The sequence below is a fragment of the Aegilops tauschii genome, chromosome 1 (genome assembly GCF_002575655.3).
Source record: "Aegilops tauschii subsp. strangulata cultivar AL8/78 chromosome 1, Aet v6.0, whole genome shotgun sequence".
Taxonomy (NCBI): Eukaryota; Viridiplantae; Streptophyta; class Magnoliopsida; order Poales; family Poaceae; genus Aegilops; species Aegilops tauschii.
This window is the reverse complement of record NC_053035.3, coordinates 433,697,826-433,718,975: the sequence shown is the minus strand read 5'-3', so window position 1 is coordinate 433,718,975 and position 21,150 is coordinate 433,697,826. Positions and strand designations below refer to the sequence as shown.

At 44.7% G+C, this 21,150-nt stretch overlaps 1 protein-coding gene and 1 long non-coding RNA gene across 10 annotated transcripts; one reads left to right on the top strand and one right to left on the bottom strand.

Moving 5' to 3' along the window:
• Window positions 1-2,561: 2,561 nt before the first annotated feature.
• On the bottom strand, window positions 2,562-12,501 carry LOC109743075 (cysteine-rich receptor-like protein kinase 10). 9 transcript variants are annotated; one of them, XM_073500449.1, is made up of 9 exons: window positions 11,587-12,501; window positions 10,850-10,886; window positions 10,558-10,700; window positions 4,662-4,763; window positions 4,390-4,568; window positions 3,736-3,946; window positions 3,367-3,607; window positions 3,122-3,278; window positions 2,562-3,032 (listed from the first exon to the last, which is right to left on the bottom strand). In XM_073500449.1, exons 3-9 carry the CDS (start codon window positions 10,589-10,591, stop codon window positions 2,730-2,732), a joined length of 1,227 nt encoding a protein of 408 aa, XP_073356550.1. In that variant the 5' UTR covers window positions 10,592-10,700; window positions 10,850-10,886; window positions 11,587-12,501; the 3' UTR covers window positions 2,562-2,729. The 9 variants fall into 9 exon arrangements, with proteins under 9 accessions (XP_073356550.1, XP_073356559.1, XP_040245125.1 ...); XM_073500458.1 differs by having other exon boundaries at window positions 3,367-3,604; window positions 11,587-11,956; XM_040389191.3 differs by having other exon boundaries at window positions 10,850-12,501.
• A 257-nt stretch (window positions 12,502-12,758) lies between these two features.
• LOC109743079 (uncharacterized) lies at window positions 12,759-19,310 on the top strand. Its single transcript, XR_005756841.3, has 5 exons — window positions 12,759-13,198; window positions 14,360-14,426; window positions 15,062-15,541; window positions 18,109-18,469; window positions 18,770-19,310. It is a non-coding gene; the product is annotated as an uncharacterized lncRNA (long non-coding RNA).
• The last annotated feature ends 1,840 nt before the right edge of the window (window positions 19,311-21,150 follow it).

Genomic DNA, 21,150 nt, shown 5'->3' with positions numbered 1-21,150 from the left:
AGTAAAACTAGCTAGGCCCTTCCACAACGATTTGTGAACCATAACCATCCGATATGGCTTATGGATACATCAGATCGTTCGGTCGTCCGACGGAGTGTCCCTCAACCTCGATCTAGTTGGAAAATAGGAACATAGTTTGTGCGTTGTAACAGCGAATACACTATTAAAACATTGTCACATTGTCATGACAATGTTTTAATAGGCAAGGAAAAACATAAAAAGGCTATATGTTTTTTTACCTCCTCGCCGCATCCTGATTCATGCCCTTCTTGCCTATTGTGTACAGCGACGTGACACCGTGCACACCATTGGCTAATACCAAATCTGCTTTAGGAGTTTTTCTACATTATAGTTTTCACCTATATATTTTCTGTAAGAAGTAAGATCATGATTCAAATAAAGTTGTTCATGCTGACCACTGCTCGCCCAATAATCTCATAACCGGACTCGCCAAGATAAAGAAGAGGTGCCGTGTTGTATTTCTATGATGTTATTGTTTTCTATACATGCAATGGTAGTTTCCTAGGAAAATATTATGAATAAAACAAATGAAAGAACAACAAGGGATGATTTTGTCGGATCCGACACGAAGGTATATAAAAATAGATCAAGACCACGATCAATTGACATATAAATCTTATTCCAAATGGACAACCGAAATTCTGCAAATGAATGACAATTGAGAAACTGTTATTAGGGTTGAAATGAGATTGGTATATGAGATGAGTGTTTCCTCCTAATTTTACTTTTCAATCGGTCACTTGGAAGAATGAATGACTGTTATGTTTCTAGTGATTTGGTTAGAACTTGAATTCAATGTTGTATGCAGCACTACTTGACTGCCTTAGCACTACTTGACTGCCTTAGCACCTTTTCTAAGACACATGTACTAATTCAGATCATGGCCCTTCCTGAACCTAACCATCCGGCCTATTTCCACGTAAGGGTAACAAAGGAAGTAGCGTCAATAGTTCTAGGGCCATCAAGCAGTAATGATATGACAATATCTGTGCTATGTGGTAGATAGATTATTTGTTAATTATTTGAGATTTCATGATATTGTTTTAGAAGATTTCATGGATATATTCTACTTTACTTCCTTTTGCATATTTTGGTTCCAACATTAGCATAATTGTGATCTGAATTATGCTAATGTTGGAACCAAATATGCAAAAGGAAGTAAAGTAGAATATATCCATTGATGAGAGTGGGGCATTTTGGAGGCGAAGCTACCCGAGTCGCGTTATCTGGGCCATAGGTTGTTACGTTGTGATGGTGCTGCTGTGGACGTTGGAACCACACGGCATTTGAGCCCATTTTTTTGAACACCCCAAAACAAGTGCTTAAAAGTTTTGAAAAAAATTGACCAAGTGGAGGCAGTGGGCGCAGGAGGCGGCGACAGCCTTTGAGGCGGTGGACGTCGGCGAGGCGGAGCCGCATTCTCCGGCACCCCGTATGGTGCAACAGTCTAGGCGCCACAACCGCGTCGTGGTGAATGTCGCCGGCTCGTCCTAGGATGGATCCATCATTGATCTGGCGTACACCGACACCGTTCGGATTTCGGGCTCTGACGAGGAAGAGTAGGGCATGAGAGACGGCGGTGCCTTGAGTCTCATGAGCCGCCTCGTGTCCCATGCCCTACTATACCTTATCGGCGACGGGACCAACACTCTGGGGAGCGCAGCCGGTCGCCGGACATGGCCACGGCGGAGCCGGACGAGCTCCGCTTAAAGATCGGTTTATGTTCTATGTAATAATATGGATTTGAGGTTTGTAATTTGAGGTGTCCGGTTGTAGAAACAAATATTTGAGGCGTGACCGATCACTGTCCGCGGGCGCGCCCCGTCGCGTCCGCGGGCTTTGATGGGTCGTATTTGTCAAGTCCGACTATAGATGCTCTTAATACTGATATTTAAGTAATGAACCTTTGCATGGTGAATCTTCTATATCTAAATAGCTACCCCACTAACTATTTTAGAGCACCATGCCATCTCATCAATCCCAATAAATTTTAAAAGTAACTGCATGCATGCATGCAACCAATTTCCGCGCCAACGCGCAGGTGTCATATATCTAGTATTCAAAGTATCTGGAACCATTAACATATACATTGATAATGCCACCCGCTTATGGATTTTGAAAGAAGATCAACGCCCAGGAAACATGGGACGTTGTTGTAAAGCTATCACAGGCACAATCACCGGATACTTCTGTCCATTGATATTTTGTTAATAATCGAAGAGAGGATTCCTCTTACGAGGGGGGGGGGGGGGGGGGGGGGGGGGGGGGGGGGATTCCTCCAACCTCTACACTTGAAGGTGCACATAGTCGCAATACTTCTAAATGAAAAGTACCGAAGTCCACCTGATGACCTAGTCTCTTCCGTTCGATGACTACCCCTTCATCCGGAATTACTTGTCGGAGAATGATAAAAATGAATATATCTAAAACTAAAATATGTCTACATACTTTCATTTCTCCGACACATATTTTCAAACAAAGGGGGTAATATCTTAATAGATTATACTCACGAAAATATCCATTCTCCATCAATAGACTAGCTCTATGAATCTTGGTTATTTGGTAAGCTAACAATAAAATGACAATTTACATAGTACATACATTGTTTTTTAATATGAACCTTGGAGATACACAAAATCTTCCCGTGCCAGAAAAAAAAATGATCTTCTCAAACAATATCATGAAATCTCAAATAATTAACAAATAATCTATCTACTACATAGCACAGATATTGTCATCTCATTACTGCTTGATGGCCCTAGAACTATTGACGCTACTTCCTTTCTTACCCTTACTTGGAAATAGGCCCGATTGTTAGGTTCAGGAAGGGTCATGTTCTCAGTACTTAACATAGACACTACGTCTGACATGGTGGGCTGGTCATCTGCATTCTCTTGCACACAGCTTAGTGCAATACTAACGCATCTCATTATATCTGATGAAGAAATATCCAAAGCCAGCGATGCATCTAGGAGCTCAAGGCACCTTTTTTCCTTCCATGACTTCCATGTCTTCAATGATTTTATTATAGAATACATCAATGTCACTTCATAAAACAAAATTAATGTCAATATATGTACTAGATACAAAGAAGACTCACGTCCCCAAGAAGGTTGAAGAAGCTCCCTTGTTGGTCGAAACACGAGTTTCTTTTTCCACTAATTATCTCAAGAATTAGTACACCGAAGCTGAATACGTCAGATTTGGTGGAGAAAGATTCCAGCAGAAGCATACTCAGGAGCCGAGCCATATAACCACTGAAACAGTACCAAATGGGACACATATTAATGTATTTTCTGAACTTGTGTTGAAATCAGCATGGACTGATATGTAGAAACAACTTACTATGTCCCAACAATCCTTGTTGTGTTTCCTTCAATATCATCTGAGCTGAATATCTTTGCAAGTCCAAAATCTGAAATTTTAGGTTGCATTTCATTGTCCAATAGAATGTTGCTTGCTTTCAGATCTCTGCGTATGACCCGCAACCGAGAGTGCTTGTGCAAATATAGAAGCCCTTGCGCTATGCCTTCAATTATTGCTAGGCGTTTATTCCACTTTAGTAAAGCCCTTTTTGTGTCATCTGCTAATAAGTTGAACATACATATAAAATTATGACATGCCTTCAGTTAGGAAGTCAGTGATGGCTCATCTAAAAGAAAAGTCAAGAAATTATAGCCCAGGATGGCATTCCTAGAGAGACGGAAGTAGTACCAAAAATAAAGAAGTCCAAACTCTTATTTGGCAAATATTCGTATATCACCATTTTCTCCCGCCGTTGAGAGCAACATCCCAAGAGCCTAACCAAATTTGTATGCTGGAGCTTGGCTATGAGTTGGACTTCATTTTTGAACTCTGTGAAACCTTGTCCAGAATTTGAAGCAAGTCTCTTAATAGCCATCTCCCGCCCATCTGGAAACTGGCCCTGAAGGTCAAAAAATGGTTAATGATGTCCCTTTTCAGTTTTTTTTAGAGCTGGATGTATCTCGTAACCCAAGGCTAGCCATGCCTAAACACAATCAACGTTACTTGAATAAAATGTAAACTTAGGTACGATGTAATTATAAGATAGAACTCCCTATAAATAATATCATTTTGGACATGTGTCGAACATGTAAATTTGACCATTACATCTCGTATGGGTTTGTTAGTAAAATGAAAAAAAATGGAAGTTATATTTTTAAGAAGAATGTAATGACGTTATGTTCACTAGACCAATCTAAATACCTTATAATGTATTGACTACTTCTAGTTTTTTTGCAAGCTTTCACAACGTCATCTATTTTGCAGACCGGCATAATGATGAATAAGTTATTTTGCAACTATGGTATGGTATTTCTTTATATTTTGCACACCATTCCATTTTACCTTGTATACAGGGCCAAAGCCCCCTTGTCCCAATTTATTTTCGTCTGAGAAGTTACTTGTAGCATTCGATATTTGCGAGAAGTCGAAAAAAGTGAACTCTGAATCCTTTCCTTCTAACCCCCAAACTAATTCATCTTCGTTGACATTTATGTTAGGCTTGTCCTGCAAGCCAGCCTTTTCTGAATATAGAAACAAGAATGCATGTTAGATTTTGATCAACGCAACCGTTTGCAAGGAGTGTCTGATAGCAATATAGCATCTCGAAAACTTACCTTTCTTGTGTGCTCTGATCAATACAAAGCAAACAATGAAGCAGAATAAAGTTGCTAGTAGAGGGACGATGATGGCGTTGACCAAAATCTTCAAGTTACGATCTAGCATAAAAAATTTGACATGGGTACAAGTGGTTAGTTGAATAATTTGATGTTGCATACTGCCATGTATGTACACATCAAGTTTGTAATCCTTAATTTAGGAACGATTGCTATCTTTATATTACTCCGTCAGGAATTACTTGTCGATCAAACGGATGTATCTAGATGTAGGGAGTATAATACATGCAACTCTCTTGTCTGGTTCAAAATTTTTTTTAGGGGCGATTGGGATGATACAACGTGACTGAGGGCACGGCCTGTAGACTTTCATAAACGGAGAGTGGGAGACATAAAAGAAGAGTCAATTACACAGGTGGTGCTAGAACTTGGTGCAAATGGTCACTTTGGTGCTAGAAGTTGTGGTGTACATCGAAGTGGTGCAAAAACTTGGCTTGGGCGTGCAAATATTAACAGAAAAAGATTTCGGCCAGGTTTCGAACCGCGACTACAGGCTACCAAAATCTCCACCCTACACGTTGATTCGTTCAATAATTGATAACAGCCATATAAATATTTAGTAAGGACACATGTGGAGCTTAAGTGGGCTGCAGATATTGTAACCCTAGAGCCGCCGTCGAGTAGCGTTTTTGCTCCCTACCGCCGATCTTCTGAGTTTACCAGGAGCGCCGGGGCTTGTGTCCTCGGTTGCGGCGGCTCTAGGGTTCCACAAAGTCACCCGATCAGTTGGTTCTCATCGGGTAAGAGATCTACATGGCATCTGACGGAGCCTCGGGCTCCTCGGGGGTCAACGAGATGGAGAAGATGATGCAGGAACTAGGGCTGAAGGAGGAGGATCTTGATGATGTGATCTTCAACGAGAGAGAGGCGCCGCAACCAGAACCTAGATGGATTGCGCTGGCCCGGGTCAACACCAATAAAACCTATAGCCAGACATGGTTCTATAGAAACATGCGATCTGCATGGGATGTAGCGCAACAGGTGAAATTCAAGCCTCTCGAGGACAACCTCTATACGGTCCAGTTCGCTTGTCTTGGGGATTGGGAGAGGGTCATGCAGGATGGCCCATGGAATTTCAGAGGAGATGCGGTGATCCTAGCACCGTATGATGGGATCACAAAACCATCGACAATCAAGCTTGAGACAATTGATATCTAGATACAGATCCATGATGTCCCTGACTTGTATGCTGTTATGGTGCCACAGCTTGCATCAAAGATGGGGGAGGTGCTCTTTGCAGAGACCAATTCACATGATTTCACTGGTAACTTCTACCGCGTCTGGGTGCGAATCAATGTCTTCAAACCACTAAAAAACGCAGTGTCCATGATCAGAGGGGGCGAAAGGCAGATTTACAGAGTCAAATACGAAAGACTGCCGGATTGGTGTGTGGTATGTTAGGCCACCTGTATAAGGAGCATGGAAACGGAGTTCATCCTCCATTGGCTTTGGTTTTTAAGGAGCTCAGATCGGAATGGTTTATGCATAATGGTCAAGGACCTGGTGAGGGACAGGGCCGCAGAGGGGGTAGACGTGGTGGTCGAGCTGGAGGTCGCACAGGCTGGCGATCGGAGGGGAACCGATCAGCAGGTCGTTTTGCTGATGAGAATAGGAACCAAGACCACCAGGGTTATGGCAAAGGAGGAAAGGAACATAGTTCTGAACAGCCTGCTGATGTTGATATGTCAGACCCAAGCAGAAAGAGAATTGATAGGAAGGAAAGGGAGAACAACATGCCAGCATCCGGGACGTCACACAATGTTAACCCTAGCAAGCTCCAACTGGCCATTGTGCCGTCGGCCACAACACTAACCAGTCCACCTCCTCGGAGAGACCTGAAAAGGACTAAGGTGGATGGGGAGGAAAGCGAAGAGGGTACAGGTACTGTGAGAAATTTGGCGGGCTCCTTCGAGGAGCGCCGCCGAGCCCAATGAGTGTACTGAGCTGGAACTACCGTGGCGCGGGCAAACCTGCGGCAGTTCGAGAACTTCGCGAGTTCGCGAGGAAGTTTGCCCCTACCGTGCTTTGCATCGTTGAAACTCAAATTTCAGGAGCACGTGTAGAATCATTTTCGAGTACATTGGGTTATGATAATGCCTATGCTATAGATAGCCAAGGCAGAAGTGGCGGGATTGGAATTTTCTGGAACAACAATATTAGCATTGAGATTTTGGGTGACTCGGTATACCACATTGATGCAAAAATTGTGGAGAATGGAAGAGATCCGTGGAGATTAACGTGTGTTTATGGTGAGGCCCAAACTCACTTGCGGCACCAAACATGGGACCTGTTGAAGGGTTTGTCTGCTTACAACCCTCTCCCATGGCTTTGTATTGGAGACTTTAATGAAGTTTTACGTCCGGACAAGCATGAGGGTGTTGCAAACCGTAGCAATGCCCAGATTCAGGGATTTCGAGACGTTGTTGACGTATGCATGTTGATGGATCTGGGCTATCAAGGCAGGTTCTGGACTTTCGAGAAGAAAGTGACGGGAGGCTCCTACACCCGTGTCCGTCTGGACCGAGCGCTGGCAACTTCTGAATGGTCCACCATGTTTCCTTTGGCAAGAGTAACACACATAACTTCGGCATCATCTGATCACGGACCGATAGTTCTGCAGCTTGAGGAAAACATACCTCGGTCAAAACCTAGTTTCCGCTACGAGGTTATGTGGGAAGGCCACGAATCATGGAGGGACACAATCACAGCCAGGTGGAATGAGAACCCAGGCGAGACAAGTGTGGAGGCGTTACGCAACAAACTTACAGAGCTGTCCAGCACCCTCGCTAAGTGGAATGCTGACACGTTTGGGAGTGTCCCAAAGGAAATAAAAAAAAGCAAAAGCAGAACTGGAAAGGCTCCGCAATGCTCCTTCTCGGACCTCGCCGAATCATATGGAGATTAAGCTGAACGAACGTCTCGTTGAGCTTTACCATAGAGAGGAGATTATGTGGAGACAGAGATCAAGGATAACATGGTTAGCTGAGGGTGATAGGAACACTAAGTTTTTTCACATGAGAGCAAATATGAGGAGGAAGAAGAATATGATAAGGGCGCTTTCTAATGCGCTGGGTATACGCACAGACAATTCGGTAGAGATGAAACAAATGGTGACCGATTTTTACCGCAATCTATATTCCTCAGAAGGGGTCCAGGGCGTGGATGAGGTCCTACAGCACGTACCACAGAAAGTTACCCATGAGATGAATTCTGCTCTATGTGCTCCATACACTGTTGATGAGGTAAAGAATGCACTATTTCAGATGTTTCCCACGAAGGCCCCGGGGCCAGATGGGTTTCCAGCACATTTCTATCAGCGTCACTGGGATATATGTGGGGCTGAGGTAACCAATGCAGTGCTCAGGATAATAAGAGGCGAAGAGAGTGCGACGTGCATAAATGATACTATTCTGGTCCTAATACCCAAGGTACCGGATCCCACTCTCCTAACACAGTTTAGGCCTATCAGTCTATGCAATGTGCTTTACAAGATAGTGTCGAAAGTGGTAGCCAACAGGCTAAAGTTGATACTACCGGATATCATTTCGGATGAACAGTCCGCCTTTGTCCCTGGAAGGTTAATTACTGATAATATCATCTGTGCCTACGAATGTTTGCATTTCATGAAGAGGAATAAATCTAAATCCAATAGTTTTTGTGCACAGAAGCTGGATATGATGAAGGCCTATGATAGGCTTGAATGGCCTTACCTAAATGCAATTATGGGCAAACTTGGTTTTGCAACATCCTGGATTGATATGGTGATGAGCTTGATCACCTCTGTATCTTTTTCAGTCATGTTCAATGGTGAGAAGTTGGAAAGTTTCACGCCGACAAGAGGTATTCGGCAGGGAGATCCTATTTCCCCTTATCTTTTCTTGATTGCAGCGGAGGGCCTTTCGTGCCTTTTAAAACATAGTTCTCAGTCATCATCCCTTGGTGGGATAAAGGTGGCTAACACTGCTCCAGCAGTAAATCACCTCTTGTTTGCAGATGACAGCCTGCTGCTTTTTAAGACAAGTACTCAGGGGGCAAATGAGGTTTCAAACCTACTGGATGCTTATTTTCAGCATCAGGTCAGAGAATCAACCATGATAAATCTTCAATCTTTTTTAGTAGAGGATGTCCTGTGAGTCTTAGAGAGGAGGTGAAAAACATTCTTAATGTTCAAAATGAATCTCTAAGTGATAAGTACCTAGGCATGCCTACAGATGTGAGACAGTCAAGGAATGGAGCTTTTAAATACCTCAGAGACAGAGTGTGGGAGAAAATAAAAGGTTGGATGGAGAAATTGTTGTCAGCAGCAGGCAAGGAGGTACTGATTAAATCAGTGGCCCAAGCTATTCCAGTGTTTTCTATGTCTTGCTTCCGGTTGCCTAGAGGGCTATGTGAAAGTGTAACGCAAACCTTCTTGGGTTGCCTGGGATTTGATGACAAGACCAAAGAGTTTGGGTGGCCTTGGTTTCCGGGATATAGAAATTTTTAACCTGGCCTTATTGTCAAGACAAGCATGGAGAATCTTGAATGAACCATCAACTTTAAGTGCTAGAATTCTCAAAGCTGCATATTTCCCAAACTGCTCTATTCTTGAAGCAGACTTGGGGGCACACCCATCCCAGGTCTGGCGTTCTATTCTAGATGGGAGAGATATTGTCAAGCAAGGAGCAATTAGAAGGATTGGAGATGGTGCTTCAACTAGCATCTGGTCACAAAACTGGATACCCAGGACAGGGGTGATGAAACCTATCTCATCACTTGTACCAAATCCTCCACGCTTGGTTTCGGAGCTGATTGACCACTCCATGGCGTCATGGAGGGAGGACTTAATTCGCCAGGTGTTCCTTCCGGTTGATGTTGAGGCAATCTTACAAATCCCACTCTGCTCATGGCAAGTTGATGATTTTTGGGCTTGGCAAGAGGATAATAAAGGCCGGTTCTCTGTCCGATCTGCGTATCGTATGGTTCTCAAAATGAAAATCAGCCGCGAGGCGTGGCTAGAAGAAAGAGAGGACCCATCAAATTCGGAGGCTGAATCCAAGGGATGGCTATCACTCTGGAAGACCATGGTACCACCGAAGTTGAGATTTTTTGCTTGGCGTTTAGCACAACATTCACTCCCCACGGGAGATGTGCTTCTTCACTGCAACATGGCAACAACTGGCTCATGTCCTCTCTGTGGAGCGCATGACAATTGGCGCCACGCCTTGCTGGAGTGTACTGCATCCCGTTGTGTATGGGCTTTGTCAAACGAGGAACTGGTTGAGCATATGACCATGACTACGCAGACAGATGCTAAGCTCTGGCTCTTCTCAATGAGCGAGTCCCTCCCGCCGGATCAGTTTCTGTTGATGACTGTAACTTTATGGGCAATATGGAGCGCTCGCCGGAAGGTGATACATGAGGATATCTATCAAACTCCTTTTGCAACTGACAGATTCATCATGTCTTATCTCGCGGACATTGAGTTTCTACAAAAGAAGAAGGACATGCCACTTTCGATGCCGAAAACAAAGCCAAGGTCTTGGATAGCGCCACCACCTGAGCACATGAAGATCAATGTGGATGCAGCTGTTTCCAGGACAGGGAGGTTTGGTGCTGCTAGTGCTATATGTAGGGATGAAGCAGGAGGTTTTGTGGGAGCATCGACACTTGTTCTCAATAACATCTTTGATCCCCAGATTCTCGAGACCATAGCAATACGAGAAGCTATAGCTCTTGCTCAAGATCTCTATATCAACAAGATGACCATAGCATCCGACTGCAAGGTGGCCATCGATGCGATCAAGGAGGGGAGTGCTGCAAATTTTGGTGCAATAATCAGAGAAGTTAAAGATACCTCTAGTAATTTTTCTTCTTGCTTTTTTAGTCATGAGTTCAGGACCTCAAATGAGGAGGCCCATAATCTCGCAAAGTACGCTTTATCCTTAGAGTTTGGCCGCCATGTTTGGCTAGGTCAGCCCGGAGATCTTGTATTCGTCCCTACAAACATTGTGACGCAATAAAGCTTTGTGAGATTCTAAAAAAAAGATATTTTAAAACATAAGTAATAAAAATTATGATTTGTTTGTTATCCATTGAGAACGTCGTAACCGGAACATCGTATTGGTTGGACAGGTTTGCTCTCTTACCTTGGTCGCGTGTTTGAGTCCTGGCCTCCCCTTTTTCCTGATAATTTTGACCAGCGGGATGAAAAATGGCACTTAGATATGGATTTCTTTTTGCCAAAATATATATTCCGAGGGAGTTCTCAAAAAAAAAATCAGGCCACACACCCCCTCTCCAAGGTCCAGTGGCTGACAGCAGGACCCATGCGCCTAGTCAGCGCAGATTCCATATACCATTGCATGTTCGAGCCAAGTTTTTGCACCACTTTGATGTACACCGCAACTTCTAGTATCAAAATGACCGTTTACGCCAAATTCTAGCACCATCTATGTAATTGACTCATAAAAAACTTGTACTTTTTTTTTGCGAGTGAAAAATTTGTATTACTCAACCACCAAAAGATTACAATCAGCGGAGGCTGGCTCAACCGCAATAGAGGGACCAGAGCCGATCCAAGTCATGGTTCTACCCTCAACACGAGTAAAATTTGCTAGACTATCGCTAACCTTATTTTGTGAGCGGCTAACATGAGTAATACTATTTTCTCGAAGAGACAAGAGATATATAATCTCTTTAACTAAAGAAGCATAAACCGATCTATCGTGGTCTCGACCTTGGATCATCTTAACTGCATTGTCTGTGGGCTCAAGTACATTTATGGTGGGAGTATAACATCAAATTAATAAGAGTACTACCCCTATCTTAAGAACACCTGCTAGTTTTGGGAAATCAGGAAGATGCATGTTCGTAATTTGCTTACTCTTGTATATCTGGCTTGGCAGAACGACAGGCGCCGGCGACGGCGTCGCAGTCGTGTGTGTCGTCGTGTTCCTTACGTTTCATCCAACACCCGACGATCCAATGCTTTTCATATACATGGGCTGGCGTTGGTAGAACTGGTGAGTACCGTACCTGAAATTGCACCACACACCGACAACCCATGCACCTTGCCGGCTGACGACGGAGCTAGAGCTAGAGTATGTCCCAACGAACATCTTCTTGATGCCGTCGAGGCAGTCCCGGCAGTCATCAGGCGGCAGGTCTTGGTTGCACTGCGCCAAAGAGTAGATCGACGCGGTGGGGCGCCGGTGCTGTTGACATCGACGCGGCCGGTGGCGTACCTCGCCGTCGTCAAGCTGTACGCCGCCATCATGGCGATCTCGTCGATCATCTCACTGACGACGCTCTCGCCGTTGCCAGGATGCATGGGCTTGACTTTGACGTCGTCGGGCCAGACGACCACTAGTAAACTTTCGGTGGCATTACTGCCGTATGAGGCGAAGTCATGGCTGGAGTAGCTGAGGACGCATTTCTCGTGCAGGGCACGAGCGTCCCTGTTCAACGGGCACAGCTGCTGCACGTCGCCGAACGCGGCGCCGATGCAGTCGCCGCAGGCGGACGCGTCGCCGCGGCAGAGCCCGAGGCCGTAGACGGTGTGCGGGGCAGCGCCGACGGAGCCCTTGGTGAAGAGGCCGGACGAGGCGTTTTTGCGGAGCGCGGCGGGTAGCAGCTCAAGGTTGGCCCCGTAGGTGCTTTGGGCCGTGTAGTCGCCGCCGGTGACGCCGCCGCAGAGGTGTCCCAGTGGATCGGCATCGCCAAATGGCAGCAAGTAGGCAAGGAGCAGGGCCAGGACGATCATGACGCGCTGGTTCTGGATAAGCATCCGCGGGAAAGTGAGAAGAGAGGAGGAGCCGCATGCATGCGGATCGAGATATACATCGGCATCGATGAGTAGGAAAACCTGCTCTTGCCGGCAGTCTGATCGATCGGTCCAGTGATGCATGCACGGATGGCTTCCCTTGCCCGTACGTTTTTTGCAGCTGGGCTCCTACCCTTTTTCTGGATCGATGATGTCCACGTCTTAGCTTGCCTAGTCAAATTAGTATTTTGCTACTACTATATGACTGTAAAGAACACACGGATGTGATGGTCATGCATGTATCTGTTCATCAGGAGCGCATGCAATCTATTTATATCTACGGAGCTGCTAAAAAGTCGACTATGCAGCCGTTCGATCTCGTGTTGCTTGTAGATTCACGCTGGCCCACTTTTGTCTTTGTTTCAGCCTGTGTACGTCACAGACCGGCCCGTTTTGCTTGTTTTTTTTTGGAGCGATTCTTCTGATGTCTTGTTTGGGCCGGCCTTGATTCGCGCGAGCATCTCGCGTTTCTTTTTGTGGGCTGGGGTAGGTGAAGAGGAAGTGGCAGCCCCATGGTAATTAAGAGGAGGGGATTGGCAGTTGTGAGTCCATTTCATCCTCTGTCTCTCTCTATCCTTTCTCTGTGAAAATCCGAAGATCTCTGAAGCGAATCGAAGAGAAATCGCCGTGCTCCTCCACAGCCAACGAGAGGATGGGCGACGCTGCGCTGATGGTGACTGCAATCCCATCTTTTCTTTTTCTTTTCTGTTTGTTAGTTGGTGAGATACAGTAGATCTGAGTGGATTTTTTGGGTTTCATTTTTTGTTTGGACCAAGTCCAGATTAGTAGATCTGAAGCATAGAATCATCCCCTTTTTTATTCAACCGGGGGTGGTAATGTAGTGCGTATATATGAAGGGATTTGAGTCCAGATTATAGCCTTGAAGCATACAGTGGTCAGTCTATTTTTGTTTGTACGCTTCTTGCTTCAGATGTCTAGGTCTCAAGAAGTGGTTCTCTCATATCCCCTAATTTGGACTTCGGACATCTAGATCTATCACTGATCCATCACCTAGGGAGAGGTTCAGTCCCTTGTTTGTTTATCTTAGTCCAGGGTAGTAGCTTTTTAAGAATATGATTTTCGGCAGAAACAATTTTTTTGTGAACATGTTTGAGGAATATTACTTAAATCAAATCCCCTCATGTGTATTTGCTGAAGCTATCACTAAGGGTGGTTCAGTCATTTGTTTGTTTATTTAGATTACCATAGTTGTTCAGTAGCATGTCTCTTTTAAAAGAAAGAGAGATTATCACTGAATGTACAAGTAGGAGTGGGTATCTTTTATTTGTTTTTTCAGAACCCCTATCTAACCAGTAGCATGTTATTTGAAATATTTTCTTTTGTAAACAAGAGAGATTACTACTGAATTGTATCACTAGAGATTACACTGAAATCTTTTTTCTCTATAGAATGTATCAGTAGCATGTTTACTTGTTTTTGCCAGTGCTTTTGCTAAGACCCTATTTAATTAGTAGCATGTTCAATTTTTTTTCCACGGAATCAAAAGATAATGATTACTGCAACTAAGTTTCCAGCAGCAGCATGTTTTTTCAGTTTTCTTTTTTTGCTTAAACCATATGAATCAGTAAGATGTTCATTTTTTGTGTATGAATCAAGATATTATGGTCTCTTGATAGATTCATCTTTTTTTATCTCCACTTCGTAATGTAAATATATATTTTTTGGTCATCAGCGGCGACGCCAATGAAAATGATCATTATCTAGAAATCCTTTTTGTTCAGAAACATACAAGTATCACACTAAAAATCATTAGCTGAATATGTATGAGTCTCACTAGCACAAATTAATGTTTTGGCGGCTTTTTTATGTGCAGAGGAGATGGTTTGCAGAGTTTGCCTGAGCCCTTGCTACCGCGAGAGCAGGTCAAGCGACATTAGCATGTATGTCTGGGAGTTTAAAAACACAGGGATAAATCAGCAGCCTGTATTTTTTCATTGTATGATCCTTATTTTTTAGTTTGTACTCATCATCACGGAATATATTATTTTTTGAAGCAGAGGGGAGCCCCTAGTTTAACTAGTTGTTTACATTGAATTTTTTTAATCCAGCGCGTCAAGCTCTTCTGATTCATTTTTCTGAACCCATGTAGAATGTAGAATGTGGAATGTAGATTTTTGTAGGATTTCAGGGTTTTGATGTTCATGTTCAAAACCATGTAGACTTGTTGCTTGTTCCCGTCATTTCCTGTAGGTCATATTCCAGTCCTTAGTCATGCCTAGAAATATATGCTAGTTTCTAGACTGAATTTTTAGGTTGTAGCAGCTTGACCTTTTTACATCAGTGCTTGATGCATCAGGTAGATTCATGATTGTTTGTTTCTTTTGATTTATTTTGTGTTACAATCTTTTTTATCCAGTCTAGGACACACATACTGTCATGATAGGTATTTTTTTACTTTTCAATTTTTCGGCCATGATTGTTTTTCATAACCACGAGGGTGCTTTTTCTAATTTTTTACAATGATTATTTACTTCATTTGTTTTGTTTTCACTTTTTTTCCGTGTCAACAAAATAGATTGTGCCATGCAACGAAAGGAATAGTTTCAACAACCTGACAGGAGATACGCTGAAGTTTAAGGCAAACAAACGGGCGTACACCGTCAACTGCCACAAGGGGCCTAGAGAGAGTGCAATGTATGGGAGTGAGTGGAGGAAGTTTGTTTCAGACAACAAGTTGGGGAAGGGTCAGCTGGTTCTCTTCTACTTGGACCAGCCTTCCCCAAGGGCAGTTGTCTGTGTGATTCAATTCGGGAATGACACTAAAGATGAAGGATCCAAGGATGATGATGACTGCATGGAAGTTCCAGATGAAGAAGACGAGGATGGAGAAGCCAACAAAAAACGATGATGACGACATGATTCGCACTAGGGTTCTTGATCTGACTCAAGAAGAGGAATCAGATCTGGGAGGGCTCCTTCTGCTCAGCAATGGGTTCATAGGGTTGCCATTTTGTGCACCGCCTCACGAGGACTGATGTTTTTTTTGGGGAGCATGGTATGTATCCATTTTCTCACTGTTTTTTTTCTTTTTTCTTTTTTGCATGTATAGTTTTTAAGTAAGTGGTGCAAACACTTTTGTTCTATGTTAATCCTGAAACGGGGATCTTTTGCATTAGTGAAACTGTTATTTCTGAAATTTGTTTTTTACTTTTGTTTTTATTAGTTTAACTATAACTCAAAACCTTTCTTGAAATCTCTTAAATCTGGAAATGTTTTTACTTTTTCTTGCTAGTTTTAATCTGAAATTGCTTTTTAATTTGTTTTAATCCCACACTAGGCATGCAACTACATGTCTTGTAGCTTGGTCTCAACTAAGGGGCGGGGGACCTTTGTTTTGTCGGAGGGGGCAGCGTCGAGAGAGATGGGGCCGAGTTGCATGTCCCACACTAGGCATGCAACTGCATGTCTTCTAGCTTGGTCGCAACTTGGGGGGGGGGGGCTTTGTTTGGTCGGAGGGGGCGGCGTCCAGAGAGATGTGGGCCCAATTGCATGTCCCACAATAGGCACGCAACTGGATGTCTTCTAACTTGGTCGCAACTGGGGGACCTTTGTATTATTAGAGGGGGCAACGTCGAGAGAGATGGGGCCCAGTTGCATGTCCCACAATAGGCACGCAATTGCATGTCTACTAGCTTGGTCGCAACTGGGGGGACATTTGTTTTGTTGGAGGGGGCGTCGAGAGAGATGGGGCCCAGTTGCATGTCCCACACTAGGCATGCAACAAACATGTCTTCTAGCTTGGTCGCAACTAGGGGGGCATGGTTTTGTCGGAGGGGGCGGCGTCGAGAGAGAGTGGGCCAGTTGCATGTCCCACAACAGGTTCACAATTGCATGTCTTCTTACTTGGTCGCAACTGGGGGGGGGGGCCTTTGTTTTGTCGGAGGGGGCGGCGTCGAAGAGAGGGAGCTCAGTTGCATGTCCCACACTAGGCATGCAACTACATGTCTTCTAACTTGGTCACAGCAGGGGGAACCTTTGTTTTGTCGGAGGGGGTGGTGTTGAGAGAGATGGGGCCAGTTGCATGTCCCACACTAGGCATGCAACTGCATGTCTTCTAACTTGGTCGCAACAGGGGGAACCTTTGTTTTGTCGGAGGGGGTGGTGTTGAGAGAGATGGGGCCAGTTGCATGTCCCACACTAGGCATGCAACTGCATGTCTTCTAATTTGGTCGCAACTGGGGGAGACCTTTGTTTTGTCGGAGGGGCGGCGGCGAGAGAGATGGGGACAGTTGCATGTCTCACACTAGGCACACAACTGCATGTCTTTTAACTTGGTTGCAACTGGGGACATTTGTTTTGTCGGATAAGGCGGCGTCGAGAGAGAGTGGGCCAGTTGCATGCCCCACAGCAGGCACGCAACTGCATGTCTTCCAGCATGGTTGCAACTGCATGTCTTATAACTTGGCTGCAACTCAACCTCCATTTTTTGTTCTAGGGGAAGATGCGTTAGTTGCATGTCCCATAACAGGCACGCAATTGCATGTCTTCTAACTTGGTCGCAACTGGGGACCTTTGTTTTGTCGGAGGGGGTGGCGTCAAAAGAGACGAGCCCAGTTGCATGTCCCACAATAGGTGCAACTGCACGTCTTCTAACTTGGTCGCAATTGGGGGGGCTTTGTTTTATCGGAGGGGCGGCGTGTAGAGAGAGGGGGTCGAGTTGCATGTCCCACTGTAGACACGCAACTGCATGTCTTATAACTTGGTCGCAACTGGGGGGGGCTTTGTTTCGTTGGAGTCGGAGGGGGGGCGACGTCGAGAGAGATGGGCCAATTGCATCTCCAACAACAGGCGCAACTGCATGTCTTCTAACTTGGTCGCAATTGGGGGACCTTTGTTTTGTCGGAGGGGGCGGCGTGTAGAGAGAGGGGGGGCAGTTGCAAGTCCCACACTAGACACGCAACTGCATGTCTTCTAACTTGGTCGCAACTGGGGGACCTTTGTTTTGTCGTAGGGGGCGGAAGCGAGAGAGAGGCGGCCACTTGCATGCTCAACCATTGTCACGCAATTGCAATGCCTTTTCAACACACACGCAACTACATGTCTTATAACTTGATTGCAACTGGGACATTTGTTTTTGCCGGAGGGGGCGACGGTAAGAGGGAGGGCGCTAACTGCATGTCCAACTATACTCATGAAACTGCATGTCTTCTAGCATGGTCATAACTTAGTGTCTTCTAACTTACTTGCAAGTAGGGGCCTTTGTTTTGTCGGAGGGGCGGCAGTAAGAGAGAGGGGGCAACTAGTCATGCAATTCCAAGCGCTGTCCCCTAGACTATAACTACATGTCTTTTTACAAACATTTTTCACAACTAGACTTTTCTGCCTGGTCGGAAGGGGGCAGCTTCCCCGTGAATCCTCTACCATCGCTATGTGTCACACGAGCACCATAACACCCCCGTTTTCTGCCATGCCCGCAAACACAAATCAAGCACCCGATCTCACTACTAGTTTGTGTTTTTTCTTTTTTTTCTTTTTTTTAATCATATACAATTTTTTCCTTTTTTATTTTTGCATTTTTTTTGTTTCCCAAGGATTAAGAAAAAAATATATTTTTTGTATCAGATTCTTACAGCGGAGCTCATTTTCTCAAAAAAGGAGCATATTAAAGGAGAGAAGAGTTACTTGTCGAGATCCTCGGACACATTTTTAATGTTGTTGTGAAGGAACGGAGTGACTATAGACGGTGTGTTGCTGTTTTTTTATTTTCCTTTAAGTCTCTGGAATATGGACCCAGGCTCAACATCTTTCTAGAGGCCACCCAGCGGCACTGTTTGAATTGAGAAATGAGCATAGACAAAGAGAGGAAACGAGAGAGGAAGGAAGCCGCATCACGGGGGCGGGCACATCAAAGTTTTCCGCGGCGGAAGTCGTCGGCGACAAGATGCTCGGCGCCCCTCCAGACTCCTCGCGCCCTGCTGATGAGGTAAGCTACAGCCCCTTTTCCCCTCTCTCCCCTCCATCCCCCCAAATTGTGCCCCCATTTGCGTGTACACGGGGTGAAATCAAGCTGCGGATGTCAATTTTCTATAGTCTAGGGTTCGATAATCTGTTGAGAATCACGATTCCAAGAGGGAATTGCAAGTCGAGAAGAGGGATTTTTGGTGTTTTTCTGTGCTTTTTTGCGCGAATCATGAATCTGAGACAGTGAATTAGTGTTTGTCGGCTCGAGCTTGTACTTTTCTGTGGTCGGAGTGACTCTGGTTGGATGGATGGTTGTGCACAGCTGCCGCGACAGGAGGATTCGCCAGCAGTTGTGCTGCTGTGCATCTGGATGGGGAACTGGCGGGGTCTGCCGTGAGGTGGTGGGCGCCGGTGGTACTGCCCGACGAAAAGGGGGCAGGGGCAGCGCGGCTGTCTTCTCCATCGTCCACCGGCGCTGCCCTGGTCAGTGTACGTCCTGGACTCACCAGATCCGGACCCAGGCCCCATTCTCATGGTTGGAATTTGCACCCCGGACGCATTCACATTCACTCTTTTGATCTGCACATTTTTTGTTTTGGTAGGAGTACATCTGAATTTTATGTGCTTGATGAGAGTGTCAATCTAATTCTGTTCATTGTCAGTAGACATTCTGTGTTTGTGAATTTACAAAGTATCCAAGTTCACTGTTAGTAGACATCTCTGAATTACTTAAGCAACATGCTTGTAAGTGGTCAGTCCTCCTGTAGTACTACCGTGCAAGTGATCTGCACCTGTTAGTTGTTTGCGTGCACGTATATATATGATGTAGCTACAGAATTCCTAATGCCAGTTTTTGAGACATATATGGTGCCCCGACCCATTCCCTGTTGTATGTATGTTTTTGGTGGCATGAGGATGCCACTGCTGCTATTTTTTAAATGTTTGAGTTAACTGATGCATACAGTTGAACAAGACTCTGTTTGATTTCATTCAGGTTGGCCTTAGTGAGGTGGTTTTTTGATGTTTTTTGTATATGAATACTTGAAAACAGAGATGATGAAACTGGTGCTTTTTCTATGAAACAGTTAATTTATGCATGTTTTTCTGTATATGAAATTATTCATCACTGTGGATATGCTTTTTGCTCTAGTGTGAAACAACTTTAAACTGGTTTTGAAGCAGAGCACATTTTTTGTTAGAGCCTCACATTTTCTGTTTGTTTGCTTGACAGTGTCTGTTCATCACGACTAATTACGGGATTTGCCTGGGTTCTAGTCAAGAAGTATAGTTCATAAAGCAGAGTAGGAAACAATTTTTTTTTGTTTTTTTACATCGTCTGGGCCCACAAACAAACAACTTCATGACCCAGCCCAATCACAACAATAAAGTGAGCAGCCCAGCCCAAAAGTAACAAACAAACAGGGGGGAAAAGAGAATAAGCCCAGGTGCTTAGCCGGATACAACCCAGAAGAAAGAGAGCTAGTTAACAGGCCTAATATACATGTGATGACGTCAGCCGACTGAGACTTCGCGAAGTCTCAGTCGACTTAGACCTAGACAAACCCTTATATCTATATCTATACCCTATTAATAAAACAAGGTGCGTTTTTTATTTTTTTATCCGTTCACCCACATTACTATTTTTATTTTCTGAGATTTTTCTACTATTAGAGATGGTACTAATTTTCGGGAGCAACTAGTTAACGAGCGCTCCTTCGGGAGCCTCGTAACGATCAGCGCCACTGGCGCGCTCTCAGCCATTCGCCACGTGTCGCGCTCTCGACGCTCCCTCCGGATTTTTTTTTATTTTTTCGCACGCGTTTTTGGCTTTTTAAACGGTTTTTTCTGGGTTTTTTCGACATTTTGGTTTTCCCCCGGTCTTTCTTAGCTTTTCGATCAAAAAAAATTTCAAAAAAAAATTTTTGCGTGAAAAAAACATGTTTTCTTTTTTTTTTCTTTCGCGAAAGTCACGGTTTTTCTTCTGCGAGAGGCACGGTTGTGCTTTAGCGAGAGTCACGGCCGTGTCTTTCGGAAACGAAAAAAAACGTTTTTTCTGTTTTTTTTTCTTTCGCGAGAATCACGGTTTTGCTTCCGCGAGAGGCACGGTCGTGCTTTCGCGAGAGTCACGGCCGTGCCTCTCGGAAAGGGAAAAACAAAACGCGTTTTCTGTTTTTTCTTTCGCGAGAGTCACGGTTTTGCTTCCCCGAGAGGCACGGTTGTGCTTTCGCGAGAGTCACGGCCGTGCCTCTTGGAAAGGGAAAAAAATACGCGTTTTCTGTTTTTTTCTTTCGCGAGAGTCACGGTTTTGCTTTCACGAGAGGCACGGTTGTGCTTTCGCGAGAGTCACGGCCGTGCCTCTCGGAAACGAAAAAAACGCGTTTTGTTTTTTTTTTTCTTCCACGAGAGTCACGGTTTTACTTGCACGAGAGGCACGGTTGTGATTTCGCGAGAGACACGGGCGTGCCTCTTTAGGAAAGGGGAAAAACCGTGCTCCCGGTTCGGTTTTTTCGCCCGGTTTTTTTCGTGAAAAAAAAGTTCGTCAAAACCTATCAACATGGGATCTAGTTTTGAAGATCTTGACGCGAGGAATCCAACGGTGAAAACGGTTCGAGATTTGGACGCAGGTTTAAGAGATAAAATGTTTTGAATAAACGGATTTATGAAAAAAAGGAAAACTTCCAGGTTGCGACAAGTGGCGCGCTG

What these genes read in the sequence shown, in the direction of transcription:
- LOC109743075 (XM_073500444.1), bottom strand. Translation starts at nt 4,821, where the DNA reads ATGCAACATCAAATTATTCAACTAACCACTTGTACCCATGTCAAATTT. An exon ending in GATCAGAGCACACAAGAAAG is followed by an intron (nt 4,569 to 4,661) that starts GTAAGTTTTCGA and finishes TTCTATATTCAG; the next exon opens with AAAAGGCTGGCTTGCAGGAC. An exon ending in TTTGGACTTCTTTATTTTTG is followed by an intron (nt 3,608 to 3,735) that starts GTACTACTTCCG and finishes TCAACTTATTAG; the next exon opens with CAGATGACACAAAAAGGGCT.